The 19,785-nt window shown below is 61.6% G+C and overlaps 1 protein-coding gene across 5 annotated transcripts; it reads right to left on the bottom strand.

Moving 5' to 3' along the window:
* Positions 1 to 734: 734 nt before the first annotated feature.
* Positions 735 to 18,542, bottom strand: MLXIPL (MLX interacting protein like). 5 transcript variants are annotated; one of them, XM_080829810.1, is made up of 17 exons: positions 18,194 to 18,542; positions 14,627 to 14,733; positions 10,764 to 10,846; positions 10,517 to 10,606; positions 10,166 to 10,210; positions 9,470 to 9,671; positions 9,265 to 9,345; positions 5,868 to 6,037; positions 4,042 to 4,588; positions 3,751 to 3,818; positions 3,527 to 3,677; positions 3,255 to 3,370; positions 3,045 to 3,164; positions 2,727 to 2,854; positions 2,512 to 2,635; positions 1,788 to 1,917; positions 735 to 1,519 (listed from the first exon to the last, which is right to left on the bottom strand). In XM_080829810.1, the coding sequence occupies exons 1-17, from the start codon at positions 18,484 to 18,486 to the stop codon at positions 1,401 to 1,403; spliced, it is 2,574 nt and encodes an 857-aa protein (XP_080685936.1). In that variant the 5' UTR covers positions 18,487 to 18,542; the 3' UTR covers positions 735 to 1,400. The 5 variants fall into 5 exon arrangements, with proteins under 5 accessions (XP_080685936.1, XP_080685937.1, XP_080685934.1 ...); XM_080829811.1 differs by having other exon boundaries at positions 3,527 to 3,674; XM_080829808.1 differs by having other exon boundaries at positions 3,255 to 3,677.
* Between the last annotated feature and the right edge of the window lie 1,243 nt (positions 18,543 to 19,785).

Genomic DNA, 19,785 nt, shown 5'->3' with positions numbered 1-19,785 from the left:
CCCTGGGCTGGTTGACCTCTCTGTGCCTCAACTTTTCATCTGTGAAATGGGGATTATGAATAATTATAACTTTTATAGTGCTACATGCGAGTCACTGTTTCAACTGCTTTATCCTTACCCGGAAATGCTCACAACTGGCCTGTAGAGGTAGATGGTAATACGTAATAAGTGAATGAATGTACACACATAAGGTGCTTACAGTGGTGCGGGGCATCGAATACACATTAGATGAGTGTGCAGTTAGTATTGTTATTTGTGCTGTGATTCCGCACAAATGAGGCGGAGTCAGTGGCCACGGAAGCACTTGCGGAAGCTTGAACCAGCTCCGGGAGGAGAGGGAGCCAGCAGCCAACAGAGTCCCCGGCACCGAGACCATCACCTGTTCCGTGGCAGACCCGCAGAAAAGATTTGTTCAATGGCTCAATACGAGAATCAATGAAATACTGGGGCCACTCACCCCAATTCCCCATCCGAAGTACCAGTTCCTTCTAAGACATCCCCACCAAGCGGCCACCCAGCCTCTGCTTGCACATCTCGCCTAATGGGAAGGTCACTACCCCCAGTGGCAGCACCTTCTCCTTCTGGATGGTTCCATCAGAGTGCCTTGTCCCTTCTACTCTACCCCTACGTAAAACCTTCCAGTGGCTTCCAGTCCGGGGGGAAAAGCTAAGGTCCTTTCAAGGCCACCTCCCCCTGCCAACTGGTTCTCTCTCCATCCCAGAGCGAGACACACTGACAGTCCCCAACAGTTTTTGGTTTTATTGGCAAGAATTCTTTATAAAATCTATACACACGCATTCACATGCACACAAGATGCCTGTCCCCGGTTTGGCTACCCCCCCCCCCCCGCTCTCTCCTGGGATCCGACCTTCCTGGCCTCGCCCAGGAATGCCGTCCTGCAGCACCCCACTCCCCACTGGGCGACCAGCCAGGGAGCAGAGAGTGGGAACCTCCTTTTCTGCCTCTCTGCTGAGAAATAGAGGCCTGTGTCCTACGGGGTGGGGGTGGGAAGCAAGGGACAGGGTAACAGGATGGTCCCCCTTCCTCCTCCAAGCTCCCTGAGCTGCCAGCTTCGGTCCCAAGAGTCACAGCTGCTAAGGCCTTGGGATCATCATCTGGTTGAATCTTCTCTAGCCCCATTTTGCAGACTAAAAAACGGAGGTCCCGAGAGACAGCATGAGTCTCCCAGGTCAGTGTTCATCACTGGTGGGGCAGCGACTTGGAAAGTAGCTCTTCCCGGCTTTCAGGAGGTGGGAGAGATTTGGGCCCTGCTAGACCCCCAGGACAGGGGACAGCCAGGGCCCGGGGCAGGAAGGGAGTGCCCGGACGTTGTCCCTGGAGCCCACGCCCAGGGAAAACAGCTCCGGGGCAGCTGAGCTAGTGGCAGTGTCCGACCGGCACTATAGGGGTTTGCCAAGGGTGCCCTCTGTGACTGCCCGCGTGGCTTGCTCGGGTATACAGCCTGGGTCCGTCAGGATACTGGTAGATGTGCTCAGCTGGCGGAGAGAGTTCAAGACAGCTGGGGAAACAGAATGAGAGAATGAAAGAGAGAGGGGGAGAGATACCTCCTGGGGTCCAGGGATGTCCTCTGGATGCTGAAGATGAAGGGATAAGGACGGGATACGAGCTGGCAAGACCGTCAGCCCCTCCCAGGACCTCTGTCTGCAGGTGCCCTGGAGGCTGGAGGACCATCCAGGGTGCGTGGTGGGGATGGGCCAAACTCAAGGCGGTCTGAGCCGAGTGGACATTCCTGGATATTCTGGTGGGCAGAGGGGTGTCTCACGTACTTGGCCGGAGGGCGGGCAGGGAGCAGTACTGGTCCAGCCAAGCCAGTGAGGTCTGGCGGAGGCTCTGTAAGCTTGCTGTGGACACCATCCCGTTGAAGGACTCAAACAGAGGCCGAATGAGGATGCTGAACTGGACCCGGGTCAAGGAGCAGGCCTGCTGATCAGCCAGTACCCTCCCCCAGCTCACGCGGAGCCCTGACATCTGGCCCAAACCTGGGAAAGGGCCTGGCCATGGTGGCACCTTGAACTTGGAGGCCTCCCGCTGCAGCCACCCGCCCATCCTGCCATGGCCTGCCCGGCCCCTCTGTGTCCATCTCCTGGGCTGCGCTAGCCCCCCCATCCCTGAGCGTCCTGCCCCGGCTCAACCAAGAGCTCAACCAGGTAAGGGAGTGAGACGTTCTACACCTTCTTCAGGACCCACTCCACTCACGCCCCTCAAACTTGAAGTTCTCCCAAACTCCCCTCGGGACATTCTGTGGGCAGGGCTGTGCTCCCCTCAACCAGGGGCTCCTCCCTCAGTTTCCCTCTGCTCCCAGAGAGTCCCTGAGCACTCCTGCTGGCCAAGATGTCAAGCCCCTGGAAGGAGGGGACGGAACCTGCGTCCCCTCCCCCTGGGCGCAGCTCGGAGCCCCTGCCTGGTCAGTCGGGCCCAGTGGGGTCTGGCCACGGTATCCCTCCCCCCCGCCCCCGCCCCTGCCTCCCCTGCAGGCCGGGGGGAGGATACCACCCAGAACTTCCAGTTATGCAGCGTCCGGGTGCGAACGTAGTCATCAAACATGTCTCGCATCTGGTCGAAACGCTGGTGTGTGATGGGCACCCCGGTAGCGGGCAGCTGCTGCTGGCACAGGCTAGGGGGCAGGGGGCCGGTCAGGGCTGGGGAGTCGTGCGGCACGCCCCCTCGCCCGCGGCCCCCACGGGTCCCCCCCACGGCCCGCTTACTTGATGGCGGCGTTGAGCTCCTCTATCTGGTCCCGTAGCTGCTGCGCCTCCTCCTGCATGGCCGCCCGCTCCTGCTGGAGCATCGCGATGTACTCGGCCGTCTTCTGCAGTGTGGTCGCCTTGCTCACCTACGGCATCACCAGGGTGGGCTCAGGTGCTGGCGGTGGTCCCCCTCTGGGGCCCACTGAGGCACTGGGTGGGAGGAGGAAACTGGGTGTCCAGAGGGTCCTGGGAGTTGGTCTCAGGAGGTGGGGGAGGGGGGTGGTCGACCAAGGAGCCCTGCGGTTCTGGGGGCGCCGGCCTGGGCTGGAGGCTCACCTTGAGGCTGGGCTGGGCGCTGAGGGTGCTCACCAGCCCATGCAGGGTGTCAAACCCCAGCTTGATGTTGAAGCGCCGTTTCTGCTCCGCAGAGATGTGGGTGATGCGCCGGCTCTCGGTCTTGGGGGGCAGATAGTGGGGTGAGCCTAGGAAGGAGCATGGAAGGGCCTCGGGGTAGCAAACAGATCTCGGGGTAAGGGCAAGTGCCACCTTGTTGTTGTCTGGACGGCCCCGGCTTAGGATGGGTTGAGGGGGAGAGACGCAGACACTCAGAGTCCCTGGGCCCCGTGTGGAGCTGAGGTCCCCAGACAGCCGCTGCTCACCACCTGTGGCAGGGACAGACACACCCACAGACAGACCGACACAGGGGAGAGGGTCCCATTGCCCTGTCCCTCTCATCCTGGCCTCAGATGTAGTCCCCCTTTCTTCCTTCCCCTTTCTCCCTCCCCAGGCATCCCCCCAGCCCTGCAAGCCCTCTTTACCGCTGTGTGCTGGGGGCGAGAGCCGCTCCGCTTTGGGGACAATCAGGGGCCTGGGAGGAGCCAGTGTGGCCGGGCCTGGAGGTGGCCGGGGCGGTGTGGGGGCCGGGGTCGGGGGTAGGAAGGTGCAGGGAAATTCAGGGCCCGTCTCCTGCTGGGGTGGAGAAAGGTGGAGAGTTGGGGCAAAGCCGGCGCCCACCCTCACCTCCCGGTGCCCGCCAACTTACCGGGGACCCTGAGGACCGGAGGAGGGTGCTGGGCACAAGCGGTGGCTCCAGGGGCTGCTCGGGCTTAGCTGCAGACGGACGGGCGGAAGTGTGAGGGCCACCAGGGGCCGTTCTCAACCCCATCATCTCCCCAAACCTGTCCCTCCCCTCCGAAAAAGCCCAATCCCCTTTTGGGTTCAGAATCCAGCTAAGCCTGAACCTGCCCCTTCAATCTTCGCCCTCTGCTCCCCACTTCCACATTTGGTCCCCGCCCAACCCTCCCGGACCCGGTTCTCGCTCTTCCCATCTCACCTGCTGTGAGCAGCTGCGTGAGGCAGGGGTTGCTGCCCCCCGCAGTGGCAGTGGGGTTGGCAGTGGGGGGGGCCAAGGTCGGGGGGCTGGGCTTCCGCCCTCTAGGGGATGGGGTGGGGGACCTGCCTCTGGGCCGCATACCTTGGGGCACTGGGAAGTGGGGCCCAAATGGGGGCTCCGGATACCCCGAGGGCAGAAGGTCTATGGGGAAGGGGGCAGGGGCCGGGCCTGGACCTGGCTGGGGGGTGGATGGGAAGGCCGTGGGAGCAGGCAATGGGGACACTCCTGGGGCCGGAGGGACCGTGGCGAAGGGGAATCTGGGAGAGAAGAGAGGCTCCTCCTGCAGCAAAGCAGGGGCCGGCGCCATGGGAGGGAAGGTGGGGGGCGGGCAGGGCTCTAGGCCAGGCCCCTTGGCAAGGGCAGGGTATTGGAGCAGGGGTGGGGGGACTGGCGGGGGTGGGAGCTTGGGCTTGGGGTCTTCGGGAAGGAGGAAATCAGAGTTCAGGAAGGCACTGGAATCCAGGGGGCCAGGGCAGCTGCTCCGGGCCTGGTTGGGGGACAGACAGAGAGCAGGGGAGAGAGCTGGTCTCGGCAGCCACCCCCACAGCCTCTTGCCCTGGCTGAGCTCTGGACTGGGCACTGAGAGAGACAGGAGAAATGGTCCCTGCTGTCCCCCCCACCCCACACCAAGGGAGATTGTAGTCTAGTGAGGGGAGGGAGTAGAACACACATGCATGCACAAATTAGGCACGAGAAAGAGCATGTCTTCCCGCCCATCTTTTCATTTGCCAGATGATTACTCCATCCAGCCACCGGTCCATCCACGAACCCAACCATCCTCCATTCACCTGTTTGTCCTCTCACCTATCTCTCCACCAGCCGACCAGGTTTTAACCCATTCGCCGATTTATCCGGCCATCTCTACTTCATCCATCCGTCAACCCATCCCAAACCCCTCCACCCCTCCGCCACGGGTTCCCTGGCCCGCCACTTCTCCAGCCGCCAGCCTATTCATGGATCCGCCAAACTATCCATCCCCAAATCCATCTACCAGCCCATCCATCCATCCGACCACTCTCCTACCCATCCAGCGCCATCGACAACCCATCTATCCATTCACCAACACGCCCCTCCATCCACACACCCACTCGCTGGCTCACTAGCTCAGTCCCTGGGCAACCATTCACCCAATGCTTGAACTCCGCTAGGTGAGCAAGGCTTAGCTCTTTCAGCGAGGGGCTCACTGCCTGGTCTAGGAGAGAGACCTCTCAACAACGAGCTACAATGAGCGCCCGAACCGTCTGATGGCAGAAGCAGAAGGCGTCTGACCGAGCAGCAGGGAGGTGACCTCCGAATGGAGCCCGTAGGTTCCCGATCCAAAGTGGCAGCTTCCCTGTGTCCTAAGCCCTCGCACTGAGCTTTCCGTCTCCCTGTGTGCTCCTGGGTGCTTCCCCTCCCATCTGGCTTGCCCTCTACGGGTCTCGGTCCAAACCCAAACATTCACTAAGTTCAGAACCTCTCCTCCTCCAGGAAGCCTTCCATAAACGACCCGGCCCTCATTGGTGTCCTGCTTCATGCCCCCCCCCCGCCAATCCCCTGCTGCCTTCCGCCTCCCCTCTACAACCACCTGGTCCAATTCTGCTTCACGAGGGTCCTTCCTCTTGAGCTGAACCGCTTCCTCTCAGAGGGCAGAGATGGGGTCTGTCTCCCCCTCTGGTCCCTCTCAGTCGACCAAGCACAGGACTGGGCACTCCGGAAGTACCCCATCTCCCGGACACGGGCAGGTGAGCTAGGCAGGGCTGAGTGGAGAGGGGGCGGGAGCTCACCTGCAGGCGGTTATGCCCTGAGAGGTGGGTCACGCCTGACGAGGCGGGGGGCACCTCCGAGCCCAAGATCCCACTGCTGAAGAAAGGGTCAGCCATGGGGCCAAAGCTGGGGGGCTCCGGGAAGTGTGAAGGCGTGGGCGTCGGTGGGGGGCGATAGCTGGTGAAGAAATCTGTAATTTGGACACACAAGACGGTAGCAGTTAGGGATAAGGCCAGGCATGGCTGGAGGCAGTGGGAGGACAGTGGGCCTCGTGCCCTGTCCCCGGGCTGGGCTGGCCTGGCTGGCAGTGAGGTGGGGGAGGCGGGGGAGGGGGGGCTTCGACAGGAGATTGTGAAATTGGGAGAGTTTCTGTCTCACTCAGGGGAAGCAGCAAAACAGAGGTTCGGGTGGGACGGGCCTCCAAGGCAGGCCGGCAGAGGCTGTGGGGGGTGTGAGTAGGACCCCGGGAAACACTCCTCCCGCTCATGGGGTCCCCGTCCCCATCCCAGGCCCGGGCACTCCCCTCTCCCTCCTGCTACAAGCTCTGCTGGGGCCACATAGAAAGGGGCAGGGTGACAGAGAGTGCCAGGGAGGGAAAGGGGTGGGGTGCGAGGGGCGGAGGTCCCGGGATAGGGATGAGCCCCAGGGTGATGGGAGTTCTAGGGGTGAGCTAGAGGTGAGCGGGGTCAGGAGGTCGGCGGGTCTGGGACACGTCGGTTTGTGGGAAGATCAAACAGGGCCTCAAAAGTAGAGCCTGGGAGTGGGCCGAAGGGCTAAGGGGGTCAGGGCGGGGGTCAGAGGGTGGGCTCGGAGTGGGGGCAGGAGTGAGAGAGGGCTGGGAAGCCTGGAAGAGGGCCGGGAGCGGGCAGCCAGATTGTCTGAGATGCGGGTTGTGTAAGCCCAGGCTATTCTGGTTTTGGGAAGCAGCTGCCTGCGGCCTAACCACATCCCGGGCCTGGACGCCGCCCGCCCACCCGCTCCCTTCCGGGCACCTTTCTCTGACCCTGGCCAGCCTTTGGTCTGAACCAGCTCCCAAGACCTCCGGGTCTGGCCCGACCGAGCCGCGCTGGCCTTGGACAGGCCCTGGCTACCCAGCCAGGGGAGCTGCTCAGGCCTCTCTCCCAAAGGCCACCTTGAAGGAGACCCAGGAGCGAGACAGATGAGCCCACACCAAAGCCAGAGCCTGACGGGGGTTAAACTCTGTGTGTGCCTCTTCTGTGAGTCCGGTGCCCATGTGTCCTGGAGGGCTGTTGCTCGGCGGCTGTCCGCGGGTGACCTCATGCGGGATCCGTCTCCGCGCGTGTGTGCCCCGGTCTCCCTGGCTCTGTCTGAGTCCTTGTGTGCCTGCCTGGTTGTGAGGCCCTCCGCATGCGCACGGAGGCTCTGCGCCGGGTGTGTGCTTCTGTGTGTCTGTGTGTCTGTGTGTCTGTGCGTGCGAGCTTCTGGGGTCTTTCCTTATCACCTGATCGGAAAGGCTCTTCTCATCCTACCGCCTCCCTTAAACCGCGGGACTGGGTGGCAGAAGGTGACTGGTCCCGGATCCTCTATCCTCCCAGCCCCCAGGGACCATGGGCCTCATCGCTAGGCCCCTTGAGGCCTAGACTCAAGAACCAGCCACGCAGGGGACCTGCTCCCCGCTCACTGCTGCTGCCTCGTCCCTGGTGCTCTGTAGGGCTCACGGGGTTCCGAGCCAAGTCACCACCAAGCCCCTGCCATAGTTTGCCCTCAGCTGTCCCTTCCCCCTTGAGAGAATTGCTTCGTAACCCTAACCGGCCACCCACGGAGCCCTAGTGCCCCCAAGCTTGTCTCGCCATTGGCCCACGTCCCCTCCCTGACACCCTCTCCTGCTCCAAGCCCATGCCCCTTCCTTGCACACCCCTCCCAAGCCCCCTCCCTCCGTACAGTTCCGGCCTCCTCACTGGGTTTCCTCTCAAGTGAGGGGCTCTGGGGGACAAGGAAGGCAGCAGCCCGGGTGGCCTTGGTGCTTCCGGCCCTCCCTGTGCGTGGAGGGCCGGAGGGGGCCACCCTAGCCGCCACCTCTGCATGACCCACATCTCCTATCTTTGGTTACCCAAGCTCACCCCCACTCCAGCAGTCACCCCGGATTGAGAGAAGTGGCTTCCTGGCCCCTGACTTGGCCCAGAGTCCAACCTGGAGAAGGTTTCCTACCTGCGGTGGGGATACGTGTGCCCAGACAGGACCGCTGCCCTCCCAGACTGGTTCGCTCTCTGGGTACTGCCATCAACACTTCTGCCCCCACGGCCCCCACCCTGCCCAGGGCTGAGGCAGGGGTGGGGGTGGTTCCTCATTCCCTAGTTCCCACCCCCCCTCTTGATTGACAGACCCAGGACCCTATGGGGAAGGAGTGGAGGGGTCATAGAACTAAGCCTTTATCCCAGAAAACCTCTTCCTACCCCCTGGGCCTGGGCTGAGACAAGCCAAGCCTCTAATAGGAGTCCCCTGAAAATATGATGACTGGGACAGTCTCACAAGATCTCCAGCTAAGTAAAGGAAGCCATGTCGGGCAGAGCCTACTGTGAAAACAAAAAGAGACATTTGTCCACAGGTGCCCATGCAGACACAGGTATCTCTGGGAGGACACAAGAAACCAGTGACCTAGCAGCCCTGAGGTCAGGAGACACAGGCCCAGAAACATGTTACTTAAAAAAAAAAAATGCTTTACAAGATATAATTCCTGGAATTTTCTTAAAAACAACGTAGGAAGGAGAAGTAGGTGAGGCCTCAGTGACACCAGACCCGCCAAGGGTGGCTACATTTTGAAGTCGGTGATGGTTGCAGGAGGGTTCGGTGAACCACTCTCTCTCTACCTGTGTGTGTGTTTGGAATGTTCCTTTTTATTTACTTAAAGATTTTATTTGTTTATTTATTTGAGAGAGAGCGCGAGGGGGGTGAGAGGCACAGGGAGAGGGAGAAGCAGATTTGCCACTCAGCAGGGAGCCCAGTGACGCCAGGCTCAATCCCAGGACCCTGGTTGGGATCATGACCTGAGCCCAAGGCAGACACTCAACCCACTGGGCCACCGAGGAGCCCCTGGAATGTTCTTTAACAGTTTTTTTAAAGGGAATTATGGAAATAATAAACAGGCCCCCCAAAATCAAAGTCCCTTTCTCTCCTGAGATTCCACTACTGTCCTGGGAGCTGGCAGAGCCTGTAGCTTTCATGCCCTTGGCCTTGGTGCCCGCCCAGGTGTCCAGTCTGGCCCTGCTCTCACCTGAGGCTACATCAATTGCATCCCAAGTCCGGACAAAGGGAGTGCAGGAAGGGCCCTCGGAAATCACCTGGACCATCCGTCCTCCCAGAGGGACCTGGGACGGGCCCCAGGCCTGGTGTCGTCTGGGGACTTTCCTCACAGTGGCCCGTCCTGTCCACCCCACCCAGCAGGGGGCGCTGCCTCACCCGAGATCTCCATGAAGTCGTCCAGGCTGGGCTGCAGAGGCGTCAGGTCTGGCTGGATCATGTCAGCATTGCCCACGTAGGCTGGAGGGGGCAGGGGTGACATCAGGAGCCGCCGGCGGCGCGCAGTGGGGGCCGCCCACCCCTGGCCATGCTCCCTGGGCGGCCTGGCTTCTCGCACCCTCCCCTTCCAGGTGCAGGCCCTTACCGTCCTCAGGGGGCAGCTGCAGGGGCGCGGAGCTGGGCTGCGTCATGGTGAAGAGCGTGTCGGAGATGTCGGACAAAAAGCAATCGAGGTCGAGCAGCTGCCGCCCGCCGGGCTCCTCCTCTGGGCCCCCAAGCAGCACGGGCACCACGCTGGAGAAGAGCTGCTCGCACCATCGCTCTGGTGGCTGCCAACCCCCTTCGGCCTAGGGAGAGGGAGCCTTCAGCAGCCACGAGAGGGACACGGGGGCCTCCCACTGGGGGATGAAGTGGTCAGCGGGTCGGAAGCTTCCGTGGGCACGGCCCTCCTCACCTCTCTCTGCAGGACGCACTTTGCTGCCCGGAAGGCTTAAGGTCACCCCACTGGCCTCTAACGACTGCCTCCAGCAGAGAGGGCCGGATGGCCAGCTGAACGGATAAGGGTCCTCCTCCTGCCCCCTATACTTTTTCCTGCCTGAAACCCCAGTTCTTAGGGACCTCTGCTCCCCGTGCCTCCCACCGCTTGCTGGGCTAACCAGAAGGCTTTGGGTCTCCCCACCACTGCGCTCAAAGGTTCCCCCACCTCCGGGGAGAAAGGCTTTCGAGGAACTAGAGGACAGAGGCCACACCCACTGCCTTGGTGACCCGCCCCCGCCCGGGCCACCGCCTTACCCACCTAGAAGGGAAGCTGTCAATTCTCTGGGGTCCCCGGAGCACCCACCTGCTTTGGGGTCAGGAGATCCCCTTCCCTGCTGGATTTACGGAGCTGCAGGAACACACAGAGGTGGACACTGGATCGCTTGTCCCTCTGCCATCACTGCCCGCCAGGCCTCCCCTACTCACAAGCTCCCCAGGACGAAAGGGATCCCCATTCCCCCTCAGGAGCTCCTGCGCGCTGGGAGGGAAGGAGGCGGCGAGGCGCCCCTGGGCCACACGGTGGCGCTGCCGAGCTGGGTCCTCCTGGGAGGCGGGGTCCGGGGTTGCAGGGGAGTCCCGCCCGGGCTCTCCCAGGGGAGGCGGTGGCCCGCGGCCCACCCCCGCCCCCGCCCCCGCCCCGCCCCCCAGCACTGACCCGCTTCTTGTAGTAGATGCGCCACTTGTGGTACTCGCGCATCACCACCTCGATGCGCCGCTTCCAGTAGTTGCCCTCCAGGACGACGGCCTGGGGAGGGCCAGGGAGGGGGCTCAGTGAGCGGCGGGCGCTGACCCCACCCCGCACCCGACCCGCATCTGGGCCGCTGCTCGTGTCGCGCGCTAGCGGAGACCCGACGGAGGGGCCGGGCCCCGCGGGGAGGCAGGAGGAACCGCGGCTCAGCTACCTCCGGTTTCCGGTGCTCATCAGCCTCAGGCCCCTGCAGGGGGGTCACGAAGCCACACACGGGGCTCTTCCTCCGCTCCACATCTGAGAGAAGGGGGTCAGGTCAGGGGGTACCCGGCTTCTTCACCTCCCACCCCAAGGGGACTGGGCCTCCAGGGCCACACTACGAATTCCTGCTCAGCTTCAGATGCTTAGATAAGTGCCACCTCCTCCAGGAAGCCTTCCGGCCTGCTCTAGCCCACCCAGAGCTCCCTCTGTTATGGGATCCTGTGAAAGGAACCTCCCAGGCCTCCTCTGCCTTCCTTGGGAGCCCAGAAGGTGTGCAGGGCTGGAAGATGGGATTGGGGAACCACAGGAAGTGACCTGCTCCAAGAAGGTCAGACTGGCCGGCCAGGGCCTGGAGACCTTGGTCTCCTGCCCTAAGCTCCTGGGCACTGCCCAGTCTGATGCCAGAGAACCACCCCTTGTCCCCTCAGGCCACCTAACTGAGCCCTTTCTCCGCCTCCTCCACTCCCTTCCCCATCTCCAATCCAATCTCTCTCTCCCCAGGCTCCTTCTTTGGGGCCCAGAAATACCTTTCAGTCTGCCCTTCACCTCCCGAACTTTCCCTTCTTTTGCTACTCCAACAAGCTGATCTTCTTCCCTTTCACCACTTTGCTTTGCCCCCAGTTCTGGAAGAGTCGTCGTGAGCATCTCCACTCCTGGTCTCCACTTCCTGTGACCCAGCACCTGACCCCACTGCCTGCCCAAGGCCCTCACCCACGCCGGACCCAACCTCCTGGACCTCACCACAGATCATCCCCTCCTCCCTTGGCCAGGGAGCCTTCCCTTGGTTCTCCTGCCTCCTTGACTATTTTCACTGGCCCTTCTGTGAGGTGTGCCCCCAAACCGCTCTCCTCTAGCCCCTTTCCAGCTGCAACATTTTCCAGCTGCCCATAGACTCTCAGGATGTCCCCAAACTTGGGGGGGCTAATTTTTAAAAAGGGGGGGTGCTGTCCCAAAACTTGACACTCTCAGATGTCTGGAAACATCCTTCCCAAGCCTGTGTCTCTGCCGGAGCACTAACACTGCCTCCCAGTCACAGTAACTGCCCACCAACCCCCAGCATTCCTGTTGAACCGGGGACCAATCATCTCACACCTCCATATTCTGTCACCCCCCCCCCAGGGTCTGGTGACCTCCTTCATAGGCCCCACCTTGAAACCAAACAGCCTCCCCTCCACCACAGCCCACCCTCTGGTTTTATCCTACACAGAATGTCCTTCCCTTCCCTCCTCTGCCTCACCCACCCCTGCCCACCCATCAGGGGAGCCCAGGGCAGTCCCTCTTCTAGGGAGCCCTCCCTCCTCTGAAATCCCACAGTCTTATCTGCCTGGCTCTCCACTTGGCCGTGGCCGTTTCTCTGCATGCTGGCCTCCCTGCCAGGAGTAAAAGCAGGAGCTGTTGCCCTTTGGGCTCAAATCGCTGAACCTGGCACACAGCTTGGCACACAGTAGGGCTTCCGAATCCTGGGACCCCCCACGCAGCGACTTTTCTCCCCTCAGCCTTCAGCAAACTTCCTCCGGGACAATGAACAGACAAGGGGGACCACCTGAACATGAGCATTTGGGCTCATTTACAAAGTTCTGTCCTAAAGGACAGTCTGCAAAATAATCCCCATGGGATTAGGGCAGGGGGTTTGTCCTGGTGGCTGAGCGTGGCTTGGAAAACAAAGGGGTGGGCCCTCTCCAGAGGCCTGGCTGGACCTCCCCTCCCCCACCCCGGTGACCCTGTGCTCTAGACAGAAGGGGAGTGACCACGTGGCTCCTGGGGCTGGGGCAGGCTTTATCTAACACTGATAAGCTCACCCACTCAGGCAGCCACCTAGCCCCTTGCACCTGTGCTGGGACGGATGCTGGAACAGGGGATCCGCAGGTGAATCCGAGTACTCCCAGCTTAGTTGGAGAGATAAGGAACGCACACACATAGCAGGAGCTGATGCAAGGCGGGGAGCCTGCCCACAAGAGGGGCACAGTGCTCTGGGAGCTCAGAGGACACCAAGATGATTGGGGGGGGCGGGGTTAGAAAGGAGGGGATCTTGGAGGCCAGGAGCCTGCAGAGGGATGGCGGGTACGAGGGGGATGAGCCAGGCAGCCCTCCATCTGTCCTCACTCCTCTCCCTTTCCCGAAGCCCACCTTCAAGCCCTCAGGGCTCAGGCAGAAGGGGTTTGCCTTGCGCTGTCGCTATTATCACGATCATATTATCACCTTTGGGGAGCCCTTGTGTGTGTCGGCCCGCGGGGTGAGATATGAATGATCTCACTGAAAACTCAAGCAAGCCTCAGAGCAGGGCCTACTGTTACTCTCTCTCTACAGATGAGTGATCCTTACTAGGGAGGCTAGGGACTTTCCCAAGGTCACACGGCTTGGTTGGGGGGGAGTGCATCCTAGAACTTAACTCAGCCCCCTCTCTGTCTGACACAGACCCTGGGTGCTTCCAGCAACTCGGGCACTAGCCAGAGACGGGGTCTGTCTGTCTGGGTGAGGTTCAGAAATTTCTTCTGCAAAGAGGAAGGCTTGCATCCCATCCGGCTTTGTGTGGGAAGGGTAGGGAGTGCGGGGCGGTGGGGGCAGTGGTGGCAGTGGCTGTGACTCCCTCTGGCCTATCAGCTTCCTGGTTAGGGTAGGGCCCGGTCCTACGTGTTCTCAGGTGAGCCATCCCACGTGTTCTCAGGTGAGGACTGGAAGCCAGCCAACTGGGAGCAGTGGAAGGAGCACTGGGCTCGGAGTCGGAGAGCCCCGGACCTCCAGCCAGTCACAGCGCTGTTCCTTTTATGCTCCATGACCCTGAACAAGTTACTGGCCTTCTGGGCTTTACTTGTTCATCCATAAAATGGGGGTAATAATACCTCTCTGCCAGGGTTGCCAGGAAGCCCCAAATAAGATGGTTTATGAAGTACTGGGTGCCAGAGATAAATAGAAACCCTCCCTCCCCCGGCTTGGATGGAATCCAGGGGACCAGGACGGAGAACACTGAATATGTTCCCTCCTGGGCTGTGTGTTCCCAGCTCCGGGTAGCCTTTGATCCTGTAGCAGGACTTGGCTGCTCTGGACAAGATCCCACCCCACGGCCGACGGGGCTGAGGCAGCTCAGCCTCTGCACCTTTGCCATGGTGGGTGGGTGGGTCTCGAACCCCCAAAAGAACGACCGTGACCTTCTCAAGGGCATATCAGATTCAACCATCATTTATTTAGCACCAACTCTGTGCTGGGCCCATTCCTATGTGTTATCCCCGGGCCAACCAGGAAAAGTAGGACTGTTGGCCTTATTTTACAGATGAGGAAACAGATTCAGAGAGGTTAGTCACACAGCCTGCAGTCACACAGCCAGCAAAAGCAGAGACTGGATAGGAAAGCAGCTCTGGGCAACTCCCAAGTCTGCAGCCCCCTCCACTCTACCACATGGCCTCTCTGGCTCCCCCGGCCCCCAGACTCCATGGGGGCACCTGCTGGGAGTTCAGTAAGGACTTCAGAAAGGCTGGGGGAGATCCAGGCAAGATCCTTATTTTCCCCATTTGCGACGTGATGCCACCGGCCCAGACAGCATCCTAGCACCTCTTTCCACCTTGGTATTTGACGCACTGACAAGGCTGATGCAAGGCAGAAAGGGCCTTGAACTATCCTGCAAATCTCTGCCCATCTTAGGACTTCCAAGGGGTGACCCCTGCTGTGCCTAGCATCCCCGTGGAGAGCACCCTTTGGGATGTGTGCCCCGAGACCCTCTGGGGATCAGATGCTGGGGCTGGCCCCTAAGGGCCACGGGGGTTTCCTGGGCACCCCCCACCTGCAGCCCCCCTGCTGGTGAGGCTCACGGTGCGCACTCACACTGGATGTACCAGGCCCTCCAGATGGCGTTGTTGAGGCGGATCTTGTCCCGGCAGAGCAGCTTGAGGCCTTTGAAATTCTTCCACTTGGGAGACACCAGCTGGCCGCTGTCGGAGGGAGAGGGCTGGGTCAGGGGGGTGGGCAAAGGGAAGCGGGGGGCGGGGTGCTCCTGCAGGGCTGGCTGGTCCCCGCTCTCACCCACGCACTGAGTACTCCCCCATGCTGGGCCATCTGAGGGGCTCCTCCCCCAACCCTCCCTCTTACCTGCCTGAAATTCCTACCCGGAGAGTCAGACCTTCCACAGAGGTCCCTACGAGGGCCCGCTAGGGAGGGTTCGCAAACCCATTTCTTACAGAAGGAAACTGAGTGTCAGGAAGGTGCAGGGCCATTCCCAAGGTCACATGGTGAGAAGATGCACTCAGGCCCTGTGGCTTTCTTTCCATCAGTCTCACTGGCCCCCATCGGCCTCCAGGGGATGGGGAAAGGTGTGCCTGGGTGGGGAGGGAGTCTCTTTGCCAGAAGTGGCCACCAAGCAGCCAGCTGCTGACTTTTCACTGCCCTCCTGGCGGCTGCCCCCCCCCCCCGTATCCCAGGATGGCGATCTGGGCTGAGCTGGAAGGGGTGTCCCTTCTCAGGGATGTGTGTACGACCATAGCCATCGGGCTCCAAAGGAAGACAGCTGGGATGCTGGAGCAGTGGGCAGTGGGGAGGCAGCACCCCGATCCCGACCCCTAACCCTGGCCCTAGTCCTAGGAGTCAATCAAACCCACGAGATGGAAGGGCCTTTGCTCACATGGGAGGCTGAGGCCCCAAGGCTTAGTTTTTCAGAACCCCAGGCCTGCTTTCTTCCAAGGCTTCTCTGTCATCTTGGGGCTAAGGGGTGGGTGGGGAGGGGGCAATCTGACTCCTACAGCCCCTTAGGTGCATGGGTCACTGGGTCCCCTCTCCTCTCTGGTCTCCAAGCTCCTGTGTTTGTTTTCGGGTAGGGAGCGGGGAAGGACTGCTACCCTAGGGTACCACAGGCCTCATTACCCAAATAGAGTACATAGCCCATGCCTGGTGGCTGGCCCCCTCCTTCCTAAGTTAGATAAACACCATCTGTCTAGTAGGGAGACTTAGATGGGATACACTGATACCTCCTGGGCCAGCTTCTTCGGTGGCACCCCCCGGGGGGGGGGAACCTCTGAGTCTGTTGCCCCCACCTGTATCCCAGCAACCTCCCAGCACTCTGATCACCCAGGGCCCCAGGCCCGGCCTGCCTGCCCTCCCTCCGCTTCCCAGCGGAGGCTATGATGTGTGTGGCCAACGCAGTGTTTAGGGAGATGAGACCGTGACAACGTCCAAGGCCGGGAGGAAAGCCATTTTGCTTGTGCCGGGCTTGCTGGGTGGGAGGGGAGCCGAGGGGCCCAGCCCGGAGGAAAAAGCCTGGCACCAGGGTTCGAGGGCTTCTCATAACCAACAGAAAGTCTGGGAATCTTGGGGATAGCTTGGAGAAAACCTAGGACTCCTAGTTCAGCCTGACTGACTCCCTGCCCCTCACCTGGCCCCCAATCTCCCTTACAGGAATTCCCCAAGGGTCTCTCTGACAGGGTCCTCCTTGCTCTGTCCCCGAGGCCAGGCTTTCCATAGCTAGCCAGCTCTGACCATGAACAAGTGTTTTCTTGGAACTTCCAGAACCCGTCTCCCTGGGGCTTCTACCCACAGAATCGTGAACTCTGGTTCTCCTCCTAGAAGGGAAGTCCACACTGCCCTGCCCGGGATGAAACTGGCCTTTCATCCCGTCCTCCCGGTCAAGCGTCTCCAGACCCCTTGCCTTACTGTCCTTTCCCATCCAGTCAGTCACTCTCTCGGGTCACCCTGGCTTCCCCCATACTCTCCCTTCCAGGGGACCCCCATAATTAGGGGTATTCAAGGGCTAAAACACTGTCCCTGTCTGAACCTCAGATTTTTCCTCTACCGTGGAGGGGGAAGCCAAAGTCTCCTCTAGTACTGAGCCACCTCCATCCCTGGCACTTGGGCACCCCCGGAGATGGAATATTCTGGGCGTTTAGGGAGAACGCACAGCCCTCTCCTCCCCAGCTGCCCTGGGTCACATCAGATTCTAGTCAGCCCCTTAGTGGGGTCAGATCTCAGAGCGTGCTCTAGCCCCAACCTTGCCCCTTCCCCCGAAACCCCTCCCTTTGGCCACCCATCACCCATGGTTTGGGGTTGGGTGGGATGTGGTATAAAGCAGGAAGCTAAAGTTGGGAGCAGGTGAGAAATGGGGCGCCCTGGGAGAGCCTGGGGAGGAGGGGTGCCCACATCCGGTGTACCAAGACCTTAAATGCCCTCTCTCAGTGGGTCCCGTGATGTCCCAGGAGGCGGGGGAAGGGAAGAAAGGGACGGGAGTTTGAACTTTCCACATCGGTCCAGCGCCCCGGACGATCAGGTTGCAACATGACCTGGGCCTGGGGCCAGAGCATGTGGGCCAAGGTTACATCGCCTCCAGCCAATGGGGTCTCGGCTGGGCTGCCGCAGTTGGGGGTGGGCAGCACCCCCGCAATCCCCACCCCAGCCCCGGCTCCGGGTCGGAGCCTCAAGGGCTGTTCTGTATCCAGCGGTTCTCAGAAGGGGAGGCGGCGCCGCAGAGGAAGAGGAATATTTGCACAGAGAAAAGATCAAGGCCAGCCGATCCCCCTTTCACCTCCGCGGTTTTCGGTTGATAATTTATCCTGGCCCCTCCGCTCCTGGGAACTTTGCTCCAGGGCACTGGGCCAGAACCCGGGTTCGCGCCCTCCCCTGGGACGCAGGCGTGGAGCTAGGGCCGGGCACGGTCTGTACTCTCTGCGACGCACCGAGCGGGGGTCCCAGGCAGCCTTAGGCGCTCAGCCTAGCGCGGAGACCGGGGTAGGCGAACCCAGGCCTCCCGGGCACCAACCCCCACGCGGCGTGCAGCACCCCCTGCCGGGCGACCGCTGGGGACTCTGCCAGCCGCGTCCTCCTGGGGCCGCCCGGGGCACCCTCCATCTAGCTGGTCAAGGACAGGTGTCCCGGCAATTGGGGAATACAGGGTGGACGAGAGACTGGGTTTCGAACGACGTTGGCTATGAGTCCGGACAGCCACGGGCGTGAGGAGTGTCGCCTGAGTGCAGGAATGAAGTGGGTCCGGGCCAGGGGTGCTGGGGAGGGAGCGGAGGGCTGGGGTGGTCTGGTGGATTGGCCCCAGAGTGGAGAGTAGGGACGGCTTAGGGTCCCGGGCGCGTGAGGGGTGCCCTGGCATTTCTTTGGGGGCAGAGGAGCCGGGACAGGCCTATGGCGGTCAAGGTGGAGGGCAGGCTGTCCACCCTGGGAAGGGAGTGGAGGTGGCCAGCAAAGGGAACCTGGAGGGGCGCACTCTAGGCGGAGGCCGGTGGGCTGGGCCCCGGCCGGAGGACGCTCAGAGCCGGGGCAGAGGGGTGTCCAGGATGTGGTCGGAGTCTCCGAGAGCAGCCGGGGACCAAAGTTTGGGGCCGGGTCGGGTGTCCGGGGCCCCAGCGCGTGGTCCCGCCACGGAGGGCCGAGGCTGGCGGGCCCCGGAGCCGCCCTCACCTGTAGGCCAGGCTCATGCACTCGAAGAGGCGGGTGAGTGTGGGGTCGATGCTGCGCGGCCCGAAGTCTGCGGGCCCCGTGGGCCCCTCCTGGTCGCGCCGCCGGGTCAGCGAGTCGCTGTGCGGCGACGACACCATGAAGTGACCGCTGTGGATGACCTGGGAACGGAGCAGCCCGCCCGCGCTGCGCCGAGTACTCGGGTCCTCCGAGTCCGTGTCTGAGTCCGAGTCTTGGCTGGGGACGACCCGCGGGCCGTGCAAGCCGGCGGCCAGACCGGCCAACGCCCCGGCCATGGCTTTCGTCGCCGCCGCCTCGCCCGGGCTCGGAGGAGCCGCGGGCACAGCTAGCGAGGCCCGACTGGCCTCATTAGCATGACCCCGCCCCTCCACCGCAATAGGTCGCTTGAGGGGCGGGGCCTCCGGGGGGCGGGCGGGGCGGGGCTTAAATTAGCATAATCAAGGCGCTCAGTGTGAGCGTCCCGGTCCGGAGCTACTTGCAGATCTGGAGTTTGGAAGAGGAAGAGGTGCTTGTGTCCCCTCCCGCCTTTCCTTTTGTGGTGCCCCTACTTCGCCCGAAAGGGGTCTTAAGAAGAGCTGATTATCAGGAGCTCACACCTGAGCCTGAAAGCGCCTCAAAGCCTGGGGTTCCTTGCCTCCAGGGGCGCCCCCCACCCCCGCCCCGCATGAAGCCCTTCACCTACCTACACCCCTCCCTCCCGCCCTCTCTGATCTCTGGGCTCACATTCATGCCCTCTCGGTCCTGCACACGACTGGAAGCACCCACCTCTCAGAAGTCTTGTGTGGCCTGGCCCACGGGAAGGTCTCAGCACCCCCTGTTGCCATAATGATCCTCACTACACCTGCACAGAGGCCCCAGAGGGTTAATGAGTGTGAATCCAGCGGTGATGGCTGACGGCCGGCAAGGTGGAGCCTTGTCACCCTCCCCTGGACATCCCCCAGGCGGGCCACCTGCTCAGGAGCTCTGGGCACCCCCTTTCCCTGCTGCCCTGAGGTCCAGCTCCTGTTCCTGTTTCCCTTCTCTCACCCTGAGAACACGAACTGGGGTGTTTGGTCTGGGGAACTCACACGGTCACCTCACTGCCCCTTTAACAATCCTCAGAGGTGGGATTCCTGTCCCACGTCAGGCGGTGTCACCAAAGTCCACAGGAGTGGAAACACACTTGAGTATTTACAGAGGACCAGCCAAGGTCTGGAATTCCAGACTTCCCATCCAGGGCTATCTCTGGTGGGGGAGGGGAGGGCTAGAGGCCAATGGTGGAGGGTGTGGCCTAGGTGTGGTCACAGGAGGGAAAGAGGGGGAGGTAGTCAGGGGAGGGCTGGAAGCTGGGAAGAGGTTCCCTCAGAGGGCTTTCTTCCTGCCCAGGATCCCGAAATCAAATGGCAGGCCCCCCGAGGGGCCCTGTGACCATCTGAGATGCTAAAATGATGGCCCCAGGCTGTTCACAAGCCCGGCTTTCCACCCACCCTCCCATGTCCCTTGGCCAGGTACCCTCTGTCCCTGGCAAACAGCGGTTTCTCTGTCCTTGGAGCCTCCGGCGCTCTCGTCCCCTGTCTCCTGGTTTCTGCAGGAGG

This window comes from Martes martes (assembly GCF_963455335.1).
Source record: "Martes martes genome assembly, chromosome: 18".
Classification (NCBI taxonomy): Eukaryota; Metazoa; Chordata; class Mammalia; order Carnivora; family Mustelidae; genus Martes; species Martes martes.
Note: the sequence above shows the minus strand (reverse complement) of the source record. Positions and strands in the feature narration are given on the sequence as shown.

Excerpts from the sequence above, each read along its gene's own strand:
- MLXIPL (XM_080829808.1), bottom strand. The coding sequence starts at position 18,486 with ATGGCCGGGGCGTTGGCCGGTCTGGCCGCCGGCTTGCACGGCCCGCGG. Across the intron at positions 3,165-3,254 it reads GCCGTCCAGACAACAACAAG|ACCGAGAGCCGGCGCATCAC; the intron begins GTGGCACTTGCC and ends CTGCCCCCCAAG. Across the intron at positions 2,855-3,044 it reads GCGCCCAGCCCAGCCTCAAG|GTGAGCAAGGCGACCACACT; the intron begins GTGAGCCTCCAG and ends GTGATGCCGTAG.